This window comes from Macaca thibetana, chromosome 1 (genome assembly GCF_024542745.1).
Source record: "Macaca thibetana thibetana isolate TM-01 chromosome 1, ASM2454274v1, whole genome shotgun sequence".
NCBI lineage: Eukaryota > Metazoa > Chordata > Mammalia > Primates > Cercopithecidae > Macaca > Macaca thibetana.
Window position 1 is genome coordinate 142,859,319 of NC_065578.1, and position 25,511 is coordinate 142,884,829.

Consider the following 25,511-nt stretch of genomic DNA (forward strand, 5'->3'; position numbering starts at 1 on the left):
CTGATTTTTTCCCAGTTCTGGAGACTAGAAGTCTAAGATCAAGGTGCCATTGGGGCTGATTTCTGATGAGGCCTTTCTTCCTGGCTTGCAGACAACTGCTTTCTTGCCGTGTCCTCATTTGGCCTTTCTTCTGTGTACACATGCTGGGAGGGAAAGAGCAAGTTCTGGTGTCCCTTTCTCTTATGAGGACACCAGTCCTAACCAACTCTTATGAGCTCATTTGCATTTAACCTAAATTACCTCCTTAAAGGCCCTATGTCTAACCAAGTACAGTCACTTTAGGGTTAAGGCATCAACATTTGAATTGGGGTGGGGGCAAGGGGACACAAGTCAAGTTCATTGGCAAGTGTACTGAATTAGGCAAGTGACAAAAGTAAGGTTAAGGAATTACTACTTGCCTGTAAATAAATACAGTAAGAGACTGAAAAGGCAAGTAGAACAAGCTTTTAAAATGGATTGGGATAGAAGAAAGATGGATTGGAATAGAAGAAAGATGGATTGGGATAAAAGACAAGGTAAAACAAAGATCTTCCTCTATACTAACTTGATTTTAAGTGATATGATCACAAGATAGTGGCTGGCTTGGGGACATTGGAAAAGAAGGTAGATGTACTATGCCGTCTACTGACTGATGATCCTATAACAAATAGTAAATAGCTTTGCTGTTGCTTTTTTTTTTTTTAACACAGTATTATAAAGGCTTTTAGTTGGTATTATAATTGTTTTGCTATGAGAAAGAAGTAATTAGAGGAGAATATTTTGTTCAGCCTTATGCTGTAAAGGGAATTGAGGCAGTTTGGGAAGAAGCTTGAAAGGCTTAATTTAATTTCATAGCAAGACTGATTTAATGGACTTTCCTTCATTGGTGTATTAAGGCCAACGGTAGGAAGTATAGACTTGGGAATTTGTGCAATTGTAAATAGGTAGTGGTTAATAGGTGGTAAACGGGTAGTGGTTACTGGATCAGGAAGCACAGGAAGGTTCTGGGTCAATGTCTTCAGTTAAGGTAGGCAGCATGGAAAATTTCCATTCAAAGGAGTCTTTGAAATGTGCTCCATCTGTTTTACAGAAACTGTTATAACAGTTTAGAGAGGCAATTATGATTTAGCAGATTAACAGAGAATAAAAGCATGCTGGTCAGATAGAGGCCCCAGAGAAATGTTTGTTTACAGGCTGAGAAGTGGATATAGCACGACCTGATTAGAGATTCCTAGAATATTAGTAATCTGGGATGATGTTGGAAAATGTTTTGCCTTATTTCGTTATTTTCGTTAGACTCTCATGCCACCTGCCACACAGGCGACATGAGCACCAGATTGGCCAGAGGTGGAAGGAGAACACTTGCACAGTAAGGATATGCCCCAGGTTATCCTCTGAGGCTGGGCAAGGGTCTCCTTCTCATTAGGCCATTTCTTATTAGGACTTTGGACTTTGGATTGTCAGAAACACGCATTTTGCCAAAGATCTTCCTCTCTATGTTAATACAAGCTTGGTCTAGCCTAGTAATTCTCAACCATGGGCGATTTTTGCCTCCTCAGTGAATATTTAGCAATGATTTGGCATCATCTGGAGACATTTTTGGCTTTCACAGCTTGAGGGAGGTGCATCTGGTGAGTAGAGGCCAATAATTCTGCTAAGCATCTTTCAGTGCACAGAACAAAGGATTTTCTGGCCCCAAATGTCAACAGCGCTGAGGTTGAGAAACCTTGGTTTATTTAGCCCGTGGCTTTTAACGTAACCCTCCCAGTCTGTCTTTTTGCCTTTTCCCCATTTTGTTCTCCAAAACTTCTTGACCTTCAGAGCATTTGATCTATAAGATCATTAATTTAATTTTAGTAGAGTTTGGTGAAGTGATTTGCTGTTGTGAAAAGTGCAGCTAAATAATTGCCAGGAGACAAAACTTAATTTAAGTTCTTCTTGGATCTTTGGCCACAGAGCAACAAGTTATCCAGGCTGGGTCTCTGTGGCATTATTTACGCCTAAATGCTTAAGCTCCATGTAGTCAGCTGCAGCTTTTCCTTCCTCTTGTTTATAACTGTTAATTTTAATTCAGATCTGCACTCCTCAGGCATTCCCACAGAGTAGCTTCTGTTAAGTGAGTTTTGGTTTGGTGATTGGGGCCTCTGGTCTTCTACCAGGGATCTGGCTGGGTGGAGTGGGGAAAGGGAGCCTGGGACCTGACTGCTGGTTAAACACACTCTCTACCAAGCCTCCTGATTTTAGCCCCATCCATACCTTTACTTCTAGGGGCCCCTGGTGCCAATTCCTAAGGCTGCTGGTGATTTTGCAATGCAACTAGGGCAGCTTCTCAGCTTTCTTCTCCATCAGTTTAGGAGTTAGCTTTCTAGGAACTGTAAACTCAGTTACCACCTGTTCCTTTGCTTTCTAGCTCTCATATTTTGTACCTTTTCTCCTCTCATTTTTGTTCATTTGTTTTTTGGAGGAAAGTTTTTTTGTCTTTACTGGTTTTGCCTTTTTAAAACAATTCGTTTACTATTGTTTTTAGTGGTGCTGGGGAGACTGAGAGTAAAATTCGTGTGTTTAATTTACCCTCTTTTCTTTAAGGCCAAATAGACTTTAATTTTACACATTATTCTACTTCTTGCTTTTTCTATTTAACGTAATTTGGAGGTTTTTCCATATATGTAAATTATTTCGTTCTTTTCAATTATTGTATAGCTGTACTGTGATTTATTTAATCACCCTTCTGTTGAAGGACATCTAGTTTTTCCTTTGCTCTTTTTCTTTTCTTTTTTCCTATTATGAGCAATGCTACAATAAGCACCTTTATATCTGCCATTCATCTTTGGTTACATGTGGGCACATAGTGTCATAATTGAGAGTCTGACTGCCTGAATTTCTGTCCCAACTCTGCCACTTACTACTTATGAAACCTTGGGCAAGTTATTTAACTTTTCTAAGCTCAGTGACCTCGTTTCTGAAGTGGTATTGATAACAATATCAAACTCATAGGATTGCCATGAGGATTAAATGATATATGCTTAGAATAGTACCTGGAGCATAGTAAGTGCTCAATAAATGTTAGGTAGCCTTAGTCCATCAGAATAAATTCAAAAAATATATACATTTTCCTCTTTTTTTTTTCTTTTTTTTTTTTTTGAGATAGGTTCTTGCTCTATCACCCAGGCTGGAGTGCAGTGGCACGATCATGGCTCACTGCAGCGTCACCCTCTAATTTTTTAGTTGTTTTACAGATGGGGTCATACCACATTGCCCAGGCTGCATTTTACATTTTGACAGAAATTGTTGCATGGTGCTTCTAAAGGGCTACCCAATTTGTGTTCCAAATAGCAGTGTATGAGAGTACCTTTCTCTACTTGTTTAGAGAAATAAAAACACGGCCGGGCGCGGTGGCTCAAGCCTGCAATCCCAGCACTTTGGGAGGCCGAGACGGGCGGATCACGAGGTCACGAGATCGAGACCATCCTGGCTAACACGGTGAAACCCCGTCTCTACTAAAAAATACAAAAAACTAGCCGGGCGAGGTGGCAGGCGCCTGTAGTCCCAGCTACTCCGGAGGCTGAGGCAAGAGAATGGCGTGAACCCAGGAGGCGGAGCTTGCAGTGAGCTGAGATCGTGCCACTGCACTCCAGCCTGGGCGACAGAGCAAGACTCCGTCTCAAAAAAAAAAAAAAAGAAAGAAAGAAAGAAAGAAATAAAAACAGCTTTGAGCCACTTGTTTATTATCATTGGCTGTGTGCTGTTGTTTATTTTTTTAAGTGAAATATTTCTCTCCATCCAAGACTGTGAAAGATGAATGTGCTTTTCTCTTGCTATTCTTAATTATTTGAAATTGTTGACTCCTAGTATGTTATCATACTTTAGTCTTTGCTAAATTAGATCAATGTAAAATGCCATTTCAGTGTTTCAATCTGTGTTTTAAATTTATGGGTAAGGTTTGTCGTCCTTTCACATGTTTTTCACTTATTCTTTTGGGAATGCATACCATTATCTTATTTTTTTTTCTCAATTCCAATAGCAATTTAAGGTTCATTGCACTTACTTTAGCTATTAAATCTATTCTGATTTATATTGAGAGAGAATTATGTATTATTTACTAGTATTGTTTATCCAACTAGATGATAGTTTCTGAGCAGCAATTTTTTTGTCACTTTCTTTTACTCCATGGCACCTAGATTTAGTATGTAGTATTAAACAGCTGTGGTCAGACAAAGTGACATGTGCCTGTCTATAGTCCCACCTACTCAGGGGCTGAGGTGGGAGGATCACTTGAGCCCAGGAGGTAGCGGCTGCAGTGAGCTGTGATTGTGCCATTGCACTGCACTCCAGCCTGGCCGTCAGAGCAAGACCCTGACTCAAACAAAAACAAAACAAAACAAATAAACAGTTGTTCAGGCAATAGAGAAGTATGCTTTTTAGTTTTTGGTGTTCCATTGTAATTGTTTATGAAATGAACTTTGTATGAGTAATAAAATATATTTGACACATGTTTATTATAGAAAATTCAGGTATTACAGAAAAATACAAAGAATAAAATAATCCATCCCTAACATCTAAAAATGATCATCATTATTAACTTTAAGGGGTTCTGCGTAGGGGTCTTTAGGAGTTTTTCTTTGGCACTATATGAATAGAAGGTTGAGTAGGCAGATGAATGGGCGCAAAGAACATTTTATGAAAAGGAGGTCATATTATATATACAATTTAAGAATAAATGGCAGAATTAATCTTACTTGAATTGACGAAGTAAATAAGAGTCACCGAATTAGTTAAGTTCCTCTAATACTAGAAAGAAAGGTAATTTTTAAAATTGAGATTGAAGTTACAGTTTTTTGTGATTAATTTATTTGTGAGAATTTTCCTTTGGGCCCCTTCAAATAAAATTTAGAAAGAGTTCATGCCTTTCCTTATGTTGAAAAGATCTCAGGATCTTTCCTTTGAGAATTTTTGTCTCTGATCTGAAATGTGGCCTGGACTAGTACTTTTCATGCTATGTGTGAGAGAGCTCTAGGGTTCCACAGAGGTGCTGTGTAGTTTCCTCATTCATGCTTTTATCTAGTACATATATTGAAATTTTGTATAAAATTTTGTTTGGGAATAAAAAGTTCTGCTATCTAAAACAAGAAAGTTTGAAAAATATTGAGCATTTTATAGTTAGTAGCAGAATAGAGAAAAACGAAAAAATCCTTAGTAACCAGTAATATAGTGATGTTTACTTTCTTTTTGTGTTTCAGAATTGCTGAAGCACTGTCTCTTGCTTTAAAAGTATAGATGAGTGTTTTATTTCTATGGCTTAGTCAGTAAACTACTGAGAATTACAGAGAATGTGCTGACAGCCCTTGGATTACACTGGATCTTTCTGGTACCCCTAAAATGTATAAATATCTGTGAAAGTTAGCATGATGACAGTAACAACATAAATTGCTAATGATGGACGTATCATACAAAAGTTGAAAGCTTTGAAAAACTACTCCTGGCTACTTCAGTGACTGTGTAAATACTACAATAGCTGATAAACCAAAAAACACTGGCCACTGTGTTTACCCAGTAATTACAGTCCCTATAATGCCAGCTATAGTTGAAAGGCTGATTTAATTACTACAGTGTTACTGTCTGCCTGCGTTGTGTGCTTAAAATCGAAAGAAAGAAAAATTTAAAAGTATATGCTTTATCCCATATAGAGTTGTTTAGAAAGAATTCCTTTTCATAATGCACATTAGTAGTTTCTGTATTTTTGTAGATTAAGAAAACTTTTTTACTGGACTTAATTCAAAAAAAATTCTTGAAGTTTAGGCCACACTAAAATACAATTATAGATTCCCCCCCCCTCAACAACTAGGATTATGTTTTATAGGTGCATTTATTCATTCATTCATTTTTGCCTTTATTAAAGCAAGTTTTATTGTTATTTACCATAGTAGTTTCAGAAAGAGGAGCAGATTAGCTCAGTCCAACAAGATTGGCAGCTGGCAAAATCTAGTGAAGCAGGTGTTCTGATTACTTTAATTTGGGGGGATTTAATTTGGTTGCTTTTAATGCTTAGCCATCTAACACTTCAAACATAATGCAGAATAAATATTTCATCTCCTTCCTTTTTACTTTAATACCACACCCACCTCACTTCAATATGGAAATATCTTCATTAAATATGATTTCTAAAAGAAGAAGCTCCCTGGAGAATATAGCCACGAGGACAGTGCATAAAAAGAAAAACTCAAACTCTGTATGATAATTTTCTATTCTAAGGAACAAAAGTTTCCAGTATATGAAGAAATAAACCCAGTCTCAGATGCACTAATAGGTCTGTGAGAAGAGGTTGTGGTATAATAACTGAAAACTGCCAGCTATTTTCAAGATACTCAAGTGGTAATTGTGCACCTAACCCGGCAACAGCCCTCAGAAAAAGCCAGAGTGCTGTCTCCATGTAGGCCAGTGTATTTGTCCATTTTCATGCTGCTGATATAGACATACCCGAGACTAGGCAATTTACAAAAGAAAGAGGTTTATTGAACTCACACTTCCACGTGGCTGGAGAAGCCTCACAATCATGGCAGATGAAAGGCATGTCTTACATGGCAGCAGACAAGAGAAGAGAACTTGTACAGGGAAGCTCCCCTTTTTAAAACCATCAGATCTTGTTAGACTCATTCACTATCAGAACAGGGCAGTAAAGACCCACCCCCATAATTCAGTCACCTCCCACCGGCTTCTTCCCATGACACATGGGAATTGTGGGAGTTACAATTCAAAATGAGATTTGGGTGGGGACACAGCCAAACCATATCAACCAGGTACAAAAATCCATCTTCAGCTTTTGCCTCCTCCTCAAGCTGTCCCATGGTTGGGCTGCACTGTCTTATCCACAAACGGGACAGAGGGCTTTTCAGCAGGAAGCTGGATCCTACTGGTGATGATGCACATGGACTGAGTCACTACAATACCAGGTGGCACCAAGGACATCTACTTATCAGGGTCAGTGGTCTGAGAGCCTGGACTTTTTCATAATTGCTGGAACCGGCCGGGCTGTTTTGCATGGATCTTTGGGGACTCCACTCACCTGTGTTCCAGGAGCAGTCCTCTCTGAACACCCACTTCACAGTGGTAGGGAGGGGATGGGCTGGCTTTCATAGCTGTGGAGCTTAGTGCAGCCACCACAATGATGTCAATGGGGGAGACTGCATGCAGATTCAGTGCCAACTTTAGTAACAGGGTTGGGGAGGCAAGTTTTTGTGGAAAACCCAAGGTGGAAGGTGGTCCCTGGTGGAGCACCTTTAAGCAGTGAAGTGCTTTTTTTGTTTTACATTTCAGGCATGGCTTGGGAAATTACCTTGTCAAAAGATTTGTTTTTGAATCACTGGCTTCAAGGGAGCAGCGTTAAAGACTATGGGCCCCATTATTGTTGGGAAGTTTTCCAAAACCCTAATTAGTAGGCAAATGCCTTTATGACACAAAACAAAATGATGAGCTTGCATCTTGTCAGTCACTGAATGTGTGCTGATGCTCAGCAGAGATTCAGTGGCTTCCCAGAGCATTGTTGTTTACAGCGCTATGCCCTATTTCTTGCCTGAGCTTTCTGGAACTGGCACTGGAAATCCTATTTTGTTGTAAAACCTAATACTAGTTCATTGTGATCCAGCCTTGAGAGGGGATTTCCTAATCTCCACTATACCAATATTTTCATCAAGTTATTTGTACTTAGACTTGAGACTTCCCTGAAAAATCTGGCACAGGGGTCACTTCAGACGGACTCACATTCTTTATTCTTGGTTTGTATTTCTGCAGCCCTTCTGGAGCAATACTGTGGCAATGTTGTACAGGATACATTAAAGCAGAGAGAGAGAGAGAGATGTGAGAACATCGAGGGTCTAGTCATTCTCATGGATTCTGACCCACAGGCCATTTCCTCATTCTTCCTCCGACCTCTAATTTTAGAAGTGAAGGACCAGAGTTCTTCTGTAAATTGTCCAGGGACTGTGTGAATCAATGTGTGTTGCTTTAAATGTATTATCTATAGTATTGGTATGGTTAGTGAAAATCCACTTATTCTTTCTAGAACTTAGTTTCTTTTCTGGAAAGTGAGGAATTTCACTCAGATGATCCCTGTAGTTCCTTCTGTTTCTGTTTAAGATTGTATCATCCTGTCAGTTGGCTTCAAGAGGATTATGACATGTGTAAGAGGGAGATTGTTGATCTATACAGACAAGCAGTTCTAGGATCTTTGATTACATTGTCTTACACTTAGTTTCTTAATTTGTTGATTTATTAAAAGAAATTTGATTTACCTGTGATTTCTCTCATCCACACCTCCAGTGGTTTTCTGTTTTGAATTTGCTTCATAATATGGTAAAATTTACTCTGGCTGGTGGCAAAATATTATAGCTAAGCTTATGGGGAAACAATACATTTTTACCTCTTTATAATTTTAAGGATATTATTTGGTTTGGGTTATTGTCATTAGAGGCTTTTTATCCTTGTATTGAATCTGATATGTTGAATACTGTGCCTTAGTCACAAAGAAGTTACTTTAGAATTACGTGTGACCAGGAACTTCCAGTTGCAATAGGTATACAGCTGCTCCCCCATGTGGTTGTGGATCCAAAGAGCTTGTGGAGCTTGTATTAAGAACACAACACCGTTGCATTTTGTGACAAATTAGCATCATTCTATATATATACACTTTAAGTTCTAGAGTACGTGTGCACAACATGCAGGTTTGTTACATATGTATACATGTGCCGTGTTGGTGTGCTGCACCCATTAACTGGTCATTTATATTAGGTATATCACCTAATGCTATCCCTCCCTCCTCCCCCCACATCACCACAGGTCCCCGGTGTGTGATGTTCCCCACCCTGTGTCCAAGTGTTCTCATTGTTCAATTCGCACCTATGAGTGAGAACATGCGGTGTTTGGTTTTCTGTCCTTGTGATAGTTTGCTCAGAATGATGTGACAAGTTAGCATCATTCTTGAGAAGCACGACTAAAAGTTTAGATCTAGAATTTTATGGCACATCAAACTCTAATGATTATATAATAATATTATTGTATTTTCTAACCTATTTTTATAATATACAATGCTCAGTTGTACATATCCAACTTTACCATGGCAAACCAGGAGGATATATTTTTGGTACCACAGTAACAGAGAAAGTTGGAGAAGTAGAAAGGACATAGAAAAGAAAGTGCAATAAAGAATGATGGAAGATTTTGGCTTTTTGCTTCTTTATTCCCCTGTCTTCGGTAGATGAAACTAGAGTGCTAATCCACATCAAGTTTTATTTTCAGGTTTCATGTAACTAAAAATGTACATGTATAAGATGGCAAAGCAGGGTTAGGGATATAATAATCGATTATGGAATCATTTTTCTGAATTTGCTTCTAAGCAAGTGACGTCTATTTCCAATGCTTTTGTCATGGTTAGTCCTTTTGGGACAAAATTCATGTTTGCTTCTGGGATCACTTAGAGTCCATTTGTTGGAGTAGCAGCAGACAGCTTGATCATAATCTGACACTGAGTTTTAGGCCCAACTAAGAAGACTATGATACATAAGAGGACTATGATACAGTGGTATTCTGTTCTTATATCTCTTTGACTCATACTTACCATGGATATGTCAGCCAGAATCTTGAACTATTAAATCTTAGTATGAAGAAAAAACATTACTAAGGACTGAATATGCTAGCTTTACATTGATTGCTCATTGTCATACAGTTTCAGGTATATGAATAGATAATATGTTATTCAAGAGATAGGGAATGCTGTTACTCACTCATATATTCTATTAGTGGAGTGTGCTACATGTGGAGTTGAAAAATATAAACCATAGGTTTTGCCAGCCAGAGGGCCTCTTGTCTAGTGTGGGAGAAATGTAGTCACAGAATATACAGGTAGCAGCAAGTGGTAAGACTTTTAATTGCAGTAAGTTTGAAAGAAGGTTAGGAGTTAGGGTAGGATAGGTTTGCCAGAGGAATTGGAACTTCTGATGGAAAGACAGAAAGGAGAGGGAAAGTATTTTTAAAGGAGTTCTTGAAGAAAAACCTCAAGAATACTCTGGCTCACATATTCAAATACAGTGGTCATCTTTTAGCTCTAAATCGACTCAAAGAACTACAGAAAGATTAGGCTGGAATAAACTTATAGTACAGTAGTTCTTTTGGAGAAAAGGGTTTTCACTGAATATGAGACTAGAGTCAAATCTCAAGTAAAGACAAGCTTCCCAAAGAGCTAGTACAGCTACCCACAGAGATGAGCAGGGCGATAGAATGGAAAGACCACCTGAATTAAGAATCAGGAAGCCTAGATTTTAGTTTGGGCTCTGACACTAATTCCATGGCTGGAGCACATCCGTTAACCTCACCGAGACTCCACTTCCTTTATTATAAAATTAGATTTTGGACCAGTTGGCCTCTAAATGTCTTCCATCTTTGACTCTTTGTCTTTTCTGTGCACATAAACATCAGATCTAATCCTTGTTAGTGGCATTATTTTGAAAACATGGGACAGAAACATAGGAACAATATTCTTTATTGAAAAAAAAGAAAAGCGACTTTTATAATATTTTTAGGATTTACTGATTAAACATAGTTTTGGAAGTGTGATAAGAGGAAGGAATCTATTTGTATAGATGCTTAATTATTAAAACAAATTTTTTTGAGAACATGCCCAAATAAGGGCTGTATTCCTTTCCTGAAGCATTATGTTGATTCTTTTTTATTGCATTGAGAGGGAGATTTTAGGATAAGAGTCAGAGACCAATCAAAGAGTTTTGGACCTTCCCAATTTCTTATCAAATGCAATGCCTAAATAATATTCCTATATAAACTGTCCTCTTCTAAGCTCCTACCTGAAAGTGGAACTCTAATCACTTAGAAGGTCCTGTACCTCACAGTTGGTATAATTGGAGTCTCCTTTATTGGAGGAAACCATAAGGTAATGTTGTCCTCACCTTACAGGCAAGCCATCATGAGGAGGGATGTGTTGGATAAACAAAGACTATCCTACAGCAGAAGCTGTGGAACCAGGGAAAAATTTAATTACAACTAAGTTTTACCTTATGACTTTTATCTTTGGGGGATAATTTTCTAATTTATCTGTAGGAAAACAAACATTAAAAACAACAAGCTAGATACAGAATTCCTTGAGAAAAGTAGAGCTTTAATAAAATGAGATTTTGCCAATGTTATGCTCTCCCTATCTTTCGGGAGATGGTGCAGCCTCCTTAGCTTATTTTGCTTGAGAAAAAAGTTCCAAATGTGTTTGTTTCCTAATATCCCATTGCAAAAGAGAAATAATTGCATGACTGTCCCAGAGGTTTCAGGCTCATTTTGGGGTATTTCTAAAGATTCCCTACAGCCCATATTTTATTTGTGTTTTAAACATTTCTTTGATGGTATCCCAGCAAGAAATAATTTATTATTCCTAGAAATATAATACTACTATAACATTTCTGACTAGGATGATTTTCTGTTTCTAAAATCTTTAAATTTTATAATGCTTGTAATGCATGCTTAGTATAAGTTTTTAAAAAGCATGAAATTATAATTTTTTTATAAAATGAAATTAACCTGCATAGCTTTCCCCTGCCTTTCCCTCCCCTTTTGAATAATTGAATCTAAAAGACATTAAGTAGGGCTGAGTAAGGTAGGAGTCTACATGACATCAAACCTAGAAGCCATAAGAGAATAGATGGATAATTTAGTTATATGATAATAGAAAATTTCTACATGGAAAAAATTAAGCCATCACAAATAGGAAAAACTATTTGCATCACTTATTTTCAAAGGGCCAATTTTGGGTTTTTTTGTATGTAAAGAGCATATACAAAGCAATTAGAAAAAGAGCAACAACCCAATGGGAAATCTACAAAGGAAGGGAACAAACTGTTCGTAGAAAATTATGCAGTTTGTTCCTTTCCTTTATATAAAAATGAGAAATTTTCTTAAGTATATGAGAAAATGCCTAAATTCTCATTCATAAGAAAAATGTAATTTAAAAGTATTTTGAGATACTACATTTTACCTATTAAATTGACAGAGATCCACCATTAAAATATTTTTCGAAATGCATGTGAAAAAGCAAGCACTTTCAAAAATTGCTGATGGAATTACAAATTAATACAACATGTGGGGGGCACAGTTTGGGAATATCCAGCAAATTTACTAATACACATTCCCTTTGACCCAGCAATTTTACTTCTGGGAATTTAGCTTACTGATACACTTCCACACAAACTGACAAATTTATAAGCGTATTTATTGCAGCATAGTTGGTAACAGCAAAAGATGGTAAGCAATACAAATGTCCACGCATATAGGGAACTGGTTAAATAAATTATAGTGCATCCATAAAATGGCATATTATGCAGACATTAAAAAGAATAAAGAAACTTCATATGGAAGTGGAATGAAGTCTAAGGAATATGTTAAGAGAAAAAAGCGAAGTATAGAAATATGTATATATTATGCTACTATTCTTGTAAGAAAAAGTGAGGAAAAGGGTAGTAAATGTGCATGAAGTATCTCTGGAAATATACATAAGAACTGATTGCATTGTCTCTAGAGTTAACAACTAGATGGCTAGAGTACAAGAGTATAAGAGACTTTTCAAAGAACACCTTTTTATAGCTGTTGAATTTTTAACCATGGGAATTTACCTATACAATACGTAAATGTCTAATGAGAAAAGAAAACACCTGTCGCCCAGGCTGGAGTGCAGTGGCGCGATCTCAGCTCACTGCAAGCTCCACCTCCTGGGTTCACGATCTTTGATAAGGAATATTATGAAAGTGTATGAGAATTGGAAATACTTCCTTTTCTTTTTTTTCTTCCCCCTCACCCCTTGAGGCAGGCAAGCTGAGTTTGAATACTCTTGGTATTTTTGCATATGCAGTAATTGTAGTTTTACCCACAGGAAGAAGAAGGAAATACTTGCAAAACACAAAAAACTTCCTGGCTCCAAGATTGTGTTTTATCCTTATCTCCAACCAATGATCTTATGGTAATAGCTCGAGAGCAAAAAGCTGTATTTCTAGTGCGTGAGTATCCTATTCTTTTCAGCGACCTTTATTTTGATGCATTGGATAGAAGAGAAAATGGATTAGGTGAAAAGAATATAACACTTTATCTCCCCCCCACCCCCATTTCCCTCTTTTTCCCCCTTGCATTCTGTTTGTTTTCTCCCTTTTTTCTGTCTTGGCTGTAGCTACCTTAGCTTATGATACTGCAGGGGCAGTACTGTGCATTGCTCAATTCTTGCAAGGGACAGTCAGAGCTAAAAAGGTCATTGACCTTTTCTTAGTAACAGTGTGAGTGAGGTGATTTTCAACTCTTAATTTGAAAACTCATAATATTATTGATTTCTGTTTTGGGCATAGCATTTTAACTCATAATTTTTTTTTGCAGATTAAAAATTGAGGTTTTTTTCATACCTTGTAGATTTCCAAACCTTACTGATCAAAGTAAGATTATGTGTAAAATGTGTATAGAATGGTCTTACAAAGCAAATTTACCCTCAAGTAGCAAAGGTCTAGTAGAAAAATTTTCTCTGTCATCTGAAGATAAAAGTAGTCTTAAACTAGGCAGGGTGGGCACAGGAATTAGTAACTTTATTCTATAAGAACTATGACAACATTATACAGGTTGAATTGGGGGAAGGAGAGGCTGAAGGCCAGGAGACTAGGTGTATTATAAGAATCTATTATAGATATTTTTATCTTATATTTACCTATAAAAAGACCCAAGTCAGTTAACATACAACTGTTAAATTTCGTAATCATATTTTAAGGAGAAAGAGCAAAATTTATAAATTACCTTTTTAGTATATTATAGCTAAAATTATTTTATAAGATATCTTCATTCTTTCAGCAAAGTGGAAATATAGTGATAAAGGAAAGGAAGAAATGCAATTTGCTGTTGGCTGGAGTGGTTCTTTAAATGTTGAAGAAGGGTAGGTGCCAATTAATTTTTGTTTCTCTGTGTGTTACATGTATATATGAAATTGTTTGACTTGTAAGTGAATCTATTAAAAAGTTTCATTATTTGGTTGGGCTCAGTCTTTCACATCTGTAATCCTAGCACTTTGGGAGGCCAAGGCAGGAAGGTCATTTGAGCCCAGGAGTTCAAGATCACCCTGGGCAACATAGTAAGACCCTGTCTCTACAAAAAATTTAAAAATTAGCTGGACATGGTATGCACACCTGTAGTCCCAGCTACTCGAGAGGCTGAGGCAGGAGGATTGCTTGAACCCAGGAGTTTGAGGCTGCAGTGAGCTATGATCATGCCCTGTATTCTAGCCAGTGCAACAGAGTGACACCCTGTCTCTTAAAAGAAAACAATTTTTTAAAATAAGAAAGAAATTTCATTATTTGAAATGTTTAGTGAATGTATATGTATCCTAACTTTATAGGTTGTAGAGAATGATTTGATCAGCAAATTTTATGTATCAAGTAAATTTTTTTTTAATTCTGTTGGAAGATTTAAGGAAGAATTCAAAAAGAATCTCATAAAATCCTTTTTAATTTTGTCTTTTCCCTCTGTTCTCCATTACTAATTTTATTCATCCAAAAAGTCAAGGGCAATCATTGTCTTCTCTGCTTTGCTGATATTGGGCTTATACTTGAAGGGTACAGTACTACATTAATTCTTAAAACTCATAAATACTTCAGAAATGCAAGTTGGTACATCAGTTTCCTGCTGACCCAGTAAAACTTTTATAACTATGACCAGTGTGACTACATGATGGAGCTGCTAGCCTAGAACCTTGAACCCAAAACTGGTTTTCAATTAAATTTTTATGACTGAAAACTGTCTGATCAGAATGAGTAAAAAAATCCTCCAGACTTTGAATTCAGATAAAAGACAACCAAGTAGAAGTGCCTAGAACATAGCCTGGCACATTGTAGATATTTGAAATATTCTCTACTATTATCAAAATAAATGGTAATATTTCTCCTTACACCATTTAGCCTAAGTGTCAGAAATGCAAAGCAAGCATAATGCTTTAAAAACAGCGAACAAACATGAAGATGAATTTTGTTCATGGATTACCTAGTATGATGTATGGCGTAGAAGTGTTTGTAGTTTCTTGGATAAGCTGGTGATGATCCTCATGTTTGACAGATTTAATAAAAGTCAGTGGGTAGGAGTTGTTTTGATTTTGAGACTTAGTTTCTGAGCTCCTGACAAATATTTCAAGTCTACGTGTCAGAAAAAAATGTATGTATCTTTTTTATGGAACATCACACCTAACATGTGCTTAGAAATGGATGATGAGAGCAGTTTCTGCAAAATAGAAAAGCCAGCAAGTTGTAATACGTAAGTTCCTAAAATAATGTACCCTGCAGAAATACGGTTTGCATATAACGTGACTGGCAGTTCCTCAACCATTTTCCCAGCTCCTGATCTCAAACAACGAGGCAGGCTGAAGTTCTTAGCTGAAGCAGAGGAGAGGCAGGGACATAGTAGGAAATGGCTGCATGGGGATGGTTTGAGCTTTGCTCAGTTCTGTGCACAGTCAGTTGTGTAAGTAAAGTTTTGCTTTCTGTACTTTCATGTTTTTCATGACAAGAAGAGTGAAAAATTCTGTTTTTTATTAACCTCAAATGCATGTGGCATTATATTTTGTGTGAATGAATTTTATGGACCTTACTGGTAGTAGAGTTTTACTGTATTTTTACTTATGCATCAAATAAAACTGGTTCACAGAAGTCATCTTCCAGTTATTGTCCTTTAACATCCAATTATAAAGAAATAAAAGTAATTAGTAAGTTCGGTGGGTAAGCATATGATTTTGTTTTTGTTTTTAGGGAATGTGTAACCAGTGCTCTATGTATCCCACTAGCAAGCCAAAAGAGGTAAGGATAAATAAGAGTTATCTGTTTCCTTTGCTTTGATTTATGAGTTGTTAATTAGACAATACATTTTGTTTGTAACAGGAGTTCCACTGGGCGTCCTGACTGGACCTGCATTGTGGTGGGTTTTACTTCAGGTTATGTACGCTTCTACACTGAGGTGAGTTGAGTTTTCAACAGCTAGGAAACACTAGTTGACTGCAATATCTGGTTGTGCATCCCCTTTATACTAGTTTGTGACTTTATTACCTGCTGCCTGAAAATGTGTAGTTGATGCTTTATTGGGGTAGAGGCCGGGATAGGCCATGGTAAGTTCTGGTAGAAGATACAGAGAAGAGGAGCTGTATTCTGAAAAGAGTGTACCTGGTATCTCTGGAAAACTGTTGGGGAAATGGTACTCTTTGCCTGGCCATACCTGCTCAGGTATATTGGTAAGAAAACAAGCAGGGACCTTCTCTGTGCTTCCTCCTAGAATGGTGTGCTCTTGCTTGCACAGCTTTTGAATGAGGACCCAGTACTTCAACTTAAATGCAGAACCTATGAAATACCACGACATCCCGGGGTGACTGAGCAGGTAGTGTAAAAAATTGTGTTCCAACAGTAATAGTGGCATTACTTTGAAGCAGTTTCTCTCCTCTTTTTTGGGTGGAAACTTAAAAGATATCTTTGTCTTGTGGCACAGTTAACTCTGCTATCATAGTCTAGAAATATAATCTATTTGTAGTGGAGTAAAGAATACCAGTCTTGCTTTTACTTATTTAATGAAATATTCTATGTTTCATTCTACAACAAAGTAAAACCCTTTAGTTAGAAGCCAAGAAAATTCCTTATTTTTAGAATTTAATAGTGACTTAAGGCAAAAATATGATATTCTATAACTGTATATCTTTTTTTATTTGGATTTAGGTGCCAAAATTACCTAGAGTAAAAGAAAAAAAAATTGGCCTTCTTGTTACTAGTGATACTACCTTGTACTTAACTGTTTCTCAGAAAAGGGGTTACTAAGCTTTTGTTCATAGTGGAAAATACATATATTCATTGAAGATTTCAACTGAGAAGATAATACTGCTTAGTATCTAAGGCTCTAACCTCTTAGGTGCCTTGTAACATTTTTGTTGTCTTAGTCAAAAAATAATTATAGGGCCATTTAAACCAATATGCTTTTATTTGTTTTGCAGAGTGCATAGTCAAACCTATGTAATATGCCTTCCCTTTGTTGTACTACTTAGCCTCCAAAAGATTTCAAGTAAGCAGGTGTATATACTGTATGCATTTGTTAATTGAATTTGCATGGGAGATGGACTGGAGCTGCAAAAGAATCTTATCTAGTAAGAGAGACTAGGATTAAAATCTAATAATATCTGTGGATGAATTAATCAGTAATATAAAGCAATACCTAATTTATTGGTAATTTATTTGGACAGAATACATTCTGTACAAGCTTAGAGAAAGAGGAGTTCAATTTGGACCAGGAAAATAAGAAAATTTCATTGATGAGGTGAGATTTGCATTAAGCCTTGAACAATGGGTATAGAATTTAATTAGGAGAAAAGAGGGGAAAGTGTTTCAGGTAATCAGGAGAAAATTTGATAGAAGATTCAAATGTAGAACTGTATATGCAACAACAAAGAAACTTATGTTATAAAATAATGAGAGACTGTCAAGCAGAGTGGCCAAATTTTGCATAAATTCAAAGGCCAAGTGAAAAATTAGAATTGATTTAGGAAATGAGAGAAACTCCTAAAGATTTAGAAGAAGGAAGTGATGTAATCAAAGGAATATTGAAGATTTCTTTCTTCAAGATAAACTGGAATTAGGGAGGCTAGTTATCTGGTTTTTTTAAGTTATCTGTAACAGATGTGGAGTGCTGGGAGCCAGGACTAAAATGGCTATGGGAAGAGAGAAAGGACCAGTACAAAAATTGTTTTGGGGCCGGGCATGGTGGCTCACACCTGTAATGCCAGCACTTTGGGAGCCCGAGGTGGGCGGATTGCCTGAGCTCAGGAGTTTGAGACCAGCCTGGGCAACACCGTGAAACCCCGTCTCTACTAAAATACAAAAAATTAGCCGGGCGTGGTGGCATGCGCCTGTAGTCCCAGCAGCTTGGAAGGCTGAGGCAGGAGAATTGCTTGAACCCGGGAGGCAGAGGTTGCAGTGAGCTGAGATCTCGCCACTACACTCCAGCCTGCATGACGGAGTGAGACTCCGTCTCAAAAAAAAAAAAAAAATTGTTTTGAAGAAGCTTAATAGGACCTGGTTATTGTGTAGAGATGTACAGTTTTTTAAAAATGAGCTAAAGATGTCTCTAAGATACTTATCCTGAGGAGTGCCATTGTCAACGTTGGAATAAGGGACTACATTGGCAGTAAATGTTATTAAATGAGGTTTTGCACATGTTGAGTTTGAGGCGATGGTAGGAAATAAAATCAAGTTACTGGTATCATGTAATGATACAAAATTGCTGTATAGGCACAGAGACTAGATTGGACATGATGGCTGAGGTCATAGATAATGAATGAATTCTTTCAAGTAAAGAGTGTAGGAAAATAAAACTGCAGGCTGAAGACTTAAGTCTTAGTAACTAATAATACTTATCATAAGGAGATGGGAGAAATGGAACTATTAAAGGAAACAAGGAACAGCTGGAAATCAAAGAAGATAATCTGTGAACTGAAGATAACTTTCCAGAGATGTTTTTCATTTTTCTAAAAATTCACTGGATGACAAAGCTTTTTAAAATACATTAAATTTGGTGTCTATAATACTCTTTTTTTAGAACTAGTGGAAAAATATAACTAACATTTAAATATTTGCTTGCTATTTGCTATACAAACCAAGAAAATCATTTCAACATTTTTATCAAGAAGGAAGTCTTTGTTGTTACTCTGTATGCTTTATTAAACAGCTGTGGATCTGACACGTCCATTTATATATCAAAAATATCTCCTATTTGCTTCTTTTTAATATACTCCCAGATTTGTCAGAGATCACAGAAGCATATTTCCTCTAATTCAGTTCTAGGAGCAATGAGTGTAGTACGGGTGACAGCAGGTCATTTGTTGCAGGAGAGGATTCGAAAGAGAGGGAAAATCTCCTGGAATTTCAAAGACATTTCTTTTGCATAATAGCTTCTGTAAAAAGATCTTCTCTGTCATCTAGCACAGTATCTACAGATCTGGGGCCATTGGTATTTGTGTTAGTGTTTTCTTCAGGAAGACTACCTGGTTTTGGAGAAATTGACTTGCTAGTGATTAGGTCTTTTCTGTTTTCTAGCTCCCCAAAGTCAGTGAGGAGGCTCTCTCCCTGCTACTGTGCTCACTGGGCCATGCGTGCTTAGCCTTGTGAACTTGTCATGTGAGAATATATGCCATGTCCCTTCCCCACTGGCTTATGCTCCTGTGGCCCAGAAGTCTTTTTTAAACAGAGAAACAGCCTGACAGTCCAGTAGAAAAAGGAGCAAGGCAGATCTCAAGAGAAGAAATTGGCCCAAAAACATATAAGAAAATTTTGAACCTTAATAATAATCTAAGAACTATAAGAAAATACAGTGAGATAACTTTTCACCTTTTGGATTGGCAAAGATAAAGATTAACAAACTTTTGATGACAATATAGAGAAACAGTCACTCTCATGTATTATTGGTGGAAATATAAGTTGATAGGCACTTTTTGAGAAAATTAATATAAGAATGAAAACTGTGAATACTGTATGACCCAACTGACCCACTTGAAGGAATTTACACTAAAGTAATATCCTAGTAACATGAAAAGATATAGACTGAAGAATGTTTATTGCAGTGATGTTTATAATGATGAAAATATATTAATTCATAAATATTCTTTACTGCCTATTATTTGCCCAGTTCACTTCTAATCCCTGAGGATTCATTGGTGTAACAGACATGCAAGGTTCCTGCTTTCATGGAGTTTACAGTTTGGGCATGGTGGAGGGAAACCAACAGTAAGCAGCTAGAGATATCAAGGTGATTCCAGTCTCTGATAGGTGCTGTAAAGGAAGTCATGTTGATGAGATAGTAATGTGCCAAGAGAATAGGTATGTTGTTTGAGATGGAGGTTCAGGAGCAGCCTCTCTGGATAACTAACATTTGAACTGAAACCTGAATGAGAGGAACAGTTAGGCAGGTGAAGATTGGAGAGAAGGTCCAAGCACATGCAAAGGTCTGAGGGTAATGATGACCTCTCATATTTGCCAGATCTTGCAGCCATGGTTAATGAGTTCAGGTTTTATTCTAAATGCAGAAGGGAGTCGTTGGAGAGTTTTAATCAGGAGATTGGTTTGATCTGTTATATCTTACGAAGAGCACACTGGCTGTGTGGAGCGTGGATTGTAGAGAGCAAGAGTGGAAGCAGGAGGCCATACTGAATGTCTGTCAATATGAACTGGTTAAGTAAAATAGGGTACATATAATGAAAGACTGTGTAGCCACAACAAAAAATGATTTGTTCACTTATTGAAATGGAAAAATATCATTGACATATTATTGAATAGTAAAAACCATGTTAGGATACTATATTTGGTATAACCTTATGCAAATGTTTTTGAATATATTTGGGGATGTATATTGAGACATGTCTGGAATTTCAGGTGAGTTTTCTTTCTTCTGTTTTTACATACTGTTTTATCTGTGCAATGAGTATATTTACTTTTTATGAAATTGTAATTCTTTGTGTTACTCTCAGCATCTTTGAGACAATTATTTACCATACACAAAAGGTTATATTTTGAAAAGAATTTTAGGTCTTTGGCAAAAAGGCACTCTGAAATTAATTTTTTAATCTATTTTTACTGTTCTGCCTGAATCTGCTTTGGGTGTTGGGTGGTTGATGGTTTAGTCCCAGTATTTTTCATTTTACATTATTCGTGAAATTTAGTATAATAAAAAGTAGATAAGCTTATTTGATGTATCTATTCAAGAACTTTTTTTTTTTATTTCTTAAATAGAATGAAGAGTTGAGTATCTTATATCCAGCTGCCATTGTGACTATTGATGGATTTAGCCTTTTTCAATCACTTCGTGCTTGTCGAAATCAGGTAGCAAAAGGTAATATTTTGGCAAGAAATATTTAACCTCTGTTCATGTTTGTTTTATTTAGTTTCACCTGCTTATGGAATTAGGTATGTCTTCTAAATAAAGAAAGGCCTTCTGAACTAGATTTATGGGAAAAACCTGCCTCCTATAGAGACAGGGCAGCATGTTGAGTAGATTGCTTAGTAAGGTAGAGACAAGCGCTAAAACATAAACACTTCACATGTTGCCTTTGGAGAGTGTGGTCAGCACAGGAACACTGGGCTTTCTTTACGAATTCAGCAGTATGTCTTGACTAGCTAGATTTGCAACTGTATTGACAACCAACATTGGGGTAAAGAATTTAGTTGCATGTGGCTGAGGTACCAGATTTTCACTAGATCAGCAGCTGATCAAGTCCAACATCCTAAAATCTGGTGACTCCACATTGCTTCTGTCCTCCCTGAGGATAAAGCTGTCCACCGTGTGCAGGGGAAATGCGAGATCCTACCGATATCACTGTCAGCAGGACCCAGCCGGGAGTCAGCATGAGCTGCTTTTTGCTAACTCAGAACACTCAGAATGGAGAAAAGCTAGAGGCCTAAACTTAATGTATATGTGGGCAACAACATTATTTTGTGACTTAGGGATGAAAACTGCCCAAATAATCAAGAATTCTTACTTTTACTACCTATCGTTTACATTCTGATGCTGTTACATCTTTTGGAAGAGATATTTCATCAAATTCAACATGCCATTGATTGTAAGAAACACTATTATTTTATGTACCACTAAGAAGAAAAAACTATTGCCAGTGAAAGATACACCATCAATTTTCAGATCTCAATTTCAGGGTTGTGAAAATATGGAAGAGTCTCAAAATCAGTGAAAATATGAGTAGTAGCACTAACTTCCCCTTTTCTTCTGGGATTGAGTAGAGGAGTCTTAATGGCCCCAAAACAAAGTTTATTTACTTTTTATGAAATTGTAATTCTTTGTGTTACTCTCAGCATCTTTGAGACAATTATTTACCATACACAAAAGGTTATATTTTGAAAAGAATTTTAGGTCTTTGGCAAAAAGGCACTCTGAAATTAATTTTTTAATCTATTTTTACTATTCTTCTGCCTGATATTGCTTTGGGTGTTGGGTGGTTGATGGTTTAGTCCCAGTATTTTTCATTTTACATTATTCGTGAAATTTCACATTATTTAGTGAAAAATTAAATAGCTGATAATACTGATTATAAAATAATTGTCAATTTCTAGTTTATTAAATTAATGAACTTCTTACCTACAGAAAATTGCCTTTTGATATATAGGTTAATGGTGAGTATTTTAAATGTTCTCAAGATAATGAAGCTTATGGTGGGCTAAATTTAAATAATTTAAAAGATTCTGAAAATAGGTATAAAAATTTAAACAAATTCTGACCTAGTAAAAAAGCTTATACTAGAAAAGAACCACATAGCCAAGACATCAGAAGTTTTACCAATCATATCAACCTGCTAAAAAAGACAGAGAAAAATTTTTGATTGCAATATGAGATGCTGGATTTAGACTAGGTTTAGAAACAATTTTATGAAGCAGTAAATATATCCTAATTAGCCTATGTTTTCAGGAAGCCATTCAGGAGTTAAACTTTGTTTTGGGGCCACTAAGTCTCCTCTACTCAATCCCAGAAGAAAAGAGGAAGTCAGCACCGCTACTCATATTTTCACTGATTTTAAGACTTTTCTTTTCCATATTTTAACAACTGTAAAATTGAGATCTGAAATTATTTCTAATTTTAGGTTGGTATGATTGGTAGAATTCTGAAGTCTCGGCTATATGGTTCTTTTTTTACAATTGGTTTAAATTTTTATACCTATTTTCATATCTTTTAAATTATTTAAATCTAACCCACCATAAGCTTCATTATCTTAAGGACATTTAAAATACTCACCATTAATATATATGCCAAAAGGCAGTTTCCTGTGGGTAAGAAGTTTATTAATAAACTAGAAATAGACAATTATTTTATGATTGGTATTATCAGCCATTTAATTTTTCACCATTTTTGAATTTCTGTTTGCTTGTTGTGTATGAGACCATAAAGCCATTTGTCTCCTAGGAAGTAAGGAATTAAGCCACTTAGTGCCCTTGGGTTGTAAGTTGCTATAAAAAGAGTTCTGGTTACTTAGCCATAAATTGTGACGTTTATTTCAGCATATAAGAAAATTATCTTTTCTTGGCCTTACTATCAATCTGCAATATTTAGAGGATTGTATTTTCTGTTTATTATTATTTTTTCACTTTCCTGAATAAACAGCCAGAACTCAGCAGTATTCTGATATGTAACATGGGTGTTTACTGATTGATGGGATGTGCCTGAATCTATGGCAAGAGGTATAACTGTTGCTTTTCCTTTTCTTAGTCACTAAGCGAAGGGACTGAGGTTAAAGATTGACATTTCATTCATTTTTTTCACAGTGCTGTTGCTTTTAATATATCTTTCTATCAAGTCTGGCCTCAGTTACCTAGATTAGAGACCTTGTATGTGTGCTCTGCCAGGTGTATCAGGTTTTTAGTTTTTCACTCAGTAAAGCACTGATTCCTATCCCTAGGATTTTATCCCCTTTGTCAAGAGGGAGAAGTTGCTTAGTTGGCATCATTTGCAGTTTGAATTCACTTTGTTTTGGTTCTGTTTTGTTTCGTTTTGTTTTGTTGTTTTCGAGACAGTCTCCCTCTCTCACCCAGGCTGGATTGCAGTGGCGTGATCTCAGCTTACTGCAACCTCCACCTCCCAGGTTCAAGTGATTTTCCTGCCTCAGCCTCCCGAGTAACTAGTACTGCAGGCGTGCACTACCATGCCTGGCTCACTTTTGTATTTTTACTAGAGACGGTGTTTCACCATGTTGGCGAGGCTGATCTCAAACTCCTGATCTCAAGCGATCCGCCTGCCTCAGCCTCCAAAAGTGTTGGGATTACAGGCATGAGCCACCGTGCCCAGCCTGAATTCACTTTGATTTTTAGTAGTATTCTAGAATTTTTAGTAGTCTTCTTTAATGACTTGAGTGTTCCAGAATCTTTTGTGACGGCCAACTTAGTCTTTTAAATGTTTGCATTTTATGTGCATTGTCTTGGCATGAATAAATCTCACTTTATGCCTTGTTTTCATTACTTTGACTCATTATTAGCTGAAATTTTAGAATAACAAATTAGTATGATTTTAATGATTTTTTTGTAAAACTTCATTTTATCCATAATAATTAAGTTTGGATTGTCTATTTTATATTTTGTAGCTGCAGCATCAGGCAATGAGAACATACAACCACCACCATTAGCTTATAAGAAATGGGGTCTACAGGATATTGACACTATTATTGATCATGCTAGTGTTGGTAAGTATTACTAATTCAAATTCTTTTGGAATTTACTTCTTAAACTTTTTTATTAAAGTATCTCACTTATTAGAGATGGACATTATTCTTTATTTATTATTATTATTTTTTAAGATGGAGCTTTGCTCTATCACCCAGGCAGGAGTGCAGTGGCATGATCTCAGCTCACTGCAACCTCTGCCTCCCGGGGTCAAGTGATCCTCCCACCTCAGCCTCCCAAGTAGCTGAGATTACAAGCGTGCGCCACCACGCCTAGCTAATTTTTGTATTTTTCATAGAGATGGGATTTCATCATATTGGCTGGGTTGATCTTGAACTCCTGACCTCAAGAGGTGCACCTGCCTCAGCCTCCCAAAGTGCTGAGATTACAGGCATGAATCACTGCACCTGGCCAACATTTATTCTTATGTGAAAAATGCATTGCCTTTAGTGAGACATCTGGAAGGTAGTTCAGATTCAGATTATCATAGGCATATATCTTTAAAGCCGGGCATGATAGCAAACACCTATAATCCCAGCACTTTGGGAGGCTAAGGTGGGTGGATCACATGAAGCCAGAAGTTCAAGATTACCCCGACCCACATAGCGAAACCCCGTCTCTACTAAAAATACAAAAATTAGCCAGATGTGGTGGTACATACCTGTATTCCCAGCGACTTAGGAGGCTGAGGCAGGAGAATTGCCTGAACCCGGGAGGTGGAGGTTGCAATAAGCCAAGATCACACCACTGCACTCCAGCCTGGGTGACAGACTCTCTCAAGAAAACAAAACAAAAGAAAAATAAATGGTAGCAGTTTTAATAAAGATTTAATTATGCCCTCAGCCACAGTATTGTACAGTTTTAAATCACTCACTATTTGACTAACTTTTCTACAGACAAATTTGGTCTAGATAATGACCATATAAATCAGTCTTTTAAAAATGTAACCTTGGTCAGGTGTGGTGGCTTGCATCTGTAATCCCAGCTACTCAGAAGGCTGAGGTAGGAGGATCTCTTGAGCCCAAGAGTTCAAGACCAACCTGGGCAACATAGCGAGACCCCATCACTTAAAAAAAAAAGTAACCTTTAAACTAGTAAAATGTAGATAAAAGCAGATTTCTTCTTGCAGCCACTATAAGAGAGCTTACTGTGTTAGGTATTGAGGGTATAGAGATGTAAAGACATGCTTCCCTGCTGTCTTAAAGTGTGAGTCTAGGAGTCTAGTTAGAAGAAACACATGAGAATGGCTGCAGTACTACAACATAATAATTGTAGCAGACAAGGGGACCAGCT

General features: G+C 36.9%; 1 protein-coding gene across 1 annotated transcript in view; it reads left to right on the forward strand.

Moving 5' to 3' along the window:
* The window catches only part of RAB3GAP2 (RAB3 GTPase activating non-catalytic protein subunit 2), a 122,838-nt gene that overhangs the window by 44,855 nt on the left and 52,472 nt on the right, over window positions 1-25,511 (forward strand). The window contains exons 3-9 of the mRNA XM_050761039.1: window positions 12,893-13,016; window positions 13,846-13,927; window positions 15,786-15,833; window positions 15,915-15,990; window positions 16,303-16,404; window positions 20,793-20,892; window positions 24,140-24,238. Coding sequence (XP_050616996.1) covers window positions 12,893-13,016; window positions 13,846-13,927; window positions 15,786-15,833; window positions 15,915-15,990; window positions 16,303-16,404; window positions 20,793-20,892; window positions 24,140-24,238 — 631 coding nt within the window. The remainder of the gene's footprint in view (window positions 1-12,892; window positions 13,017-13,845; window positions 13,928-15,785; window positions 15,834-15,914; window positions 15,991-16,302; window positions 16,405-20,792; window positions 20,893-24,139; window positions 24,239-25,511) is intronic.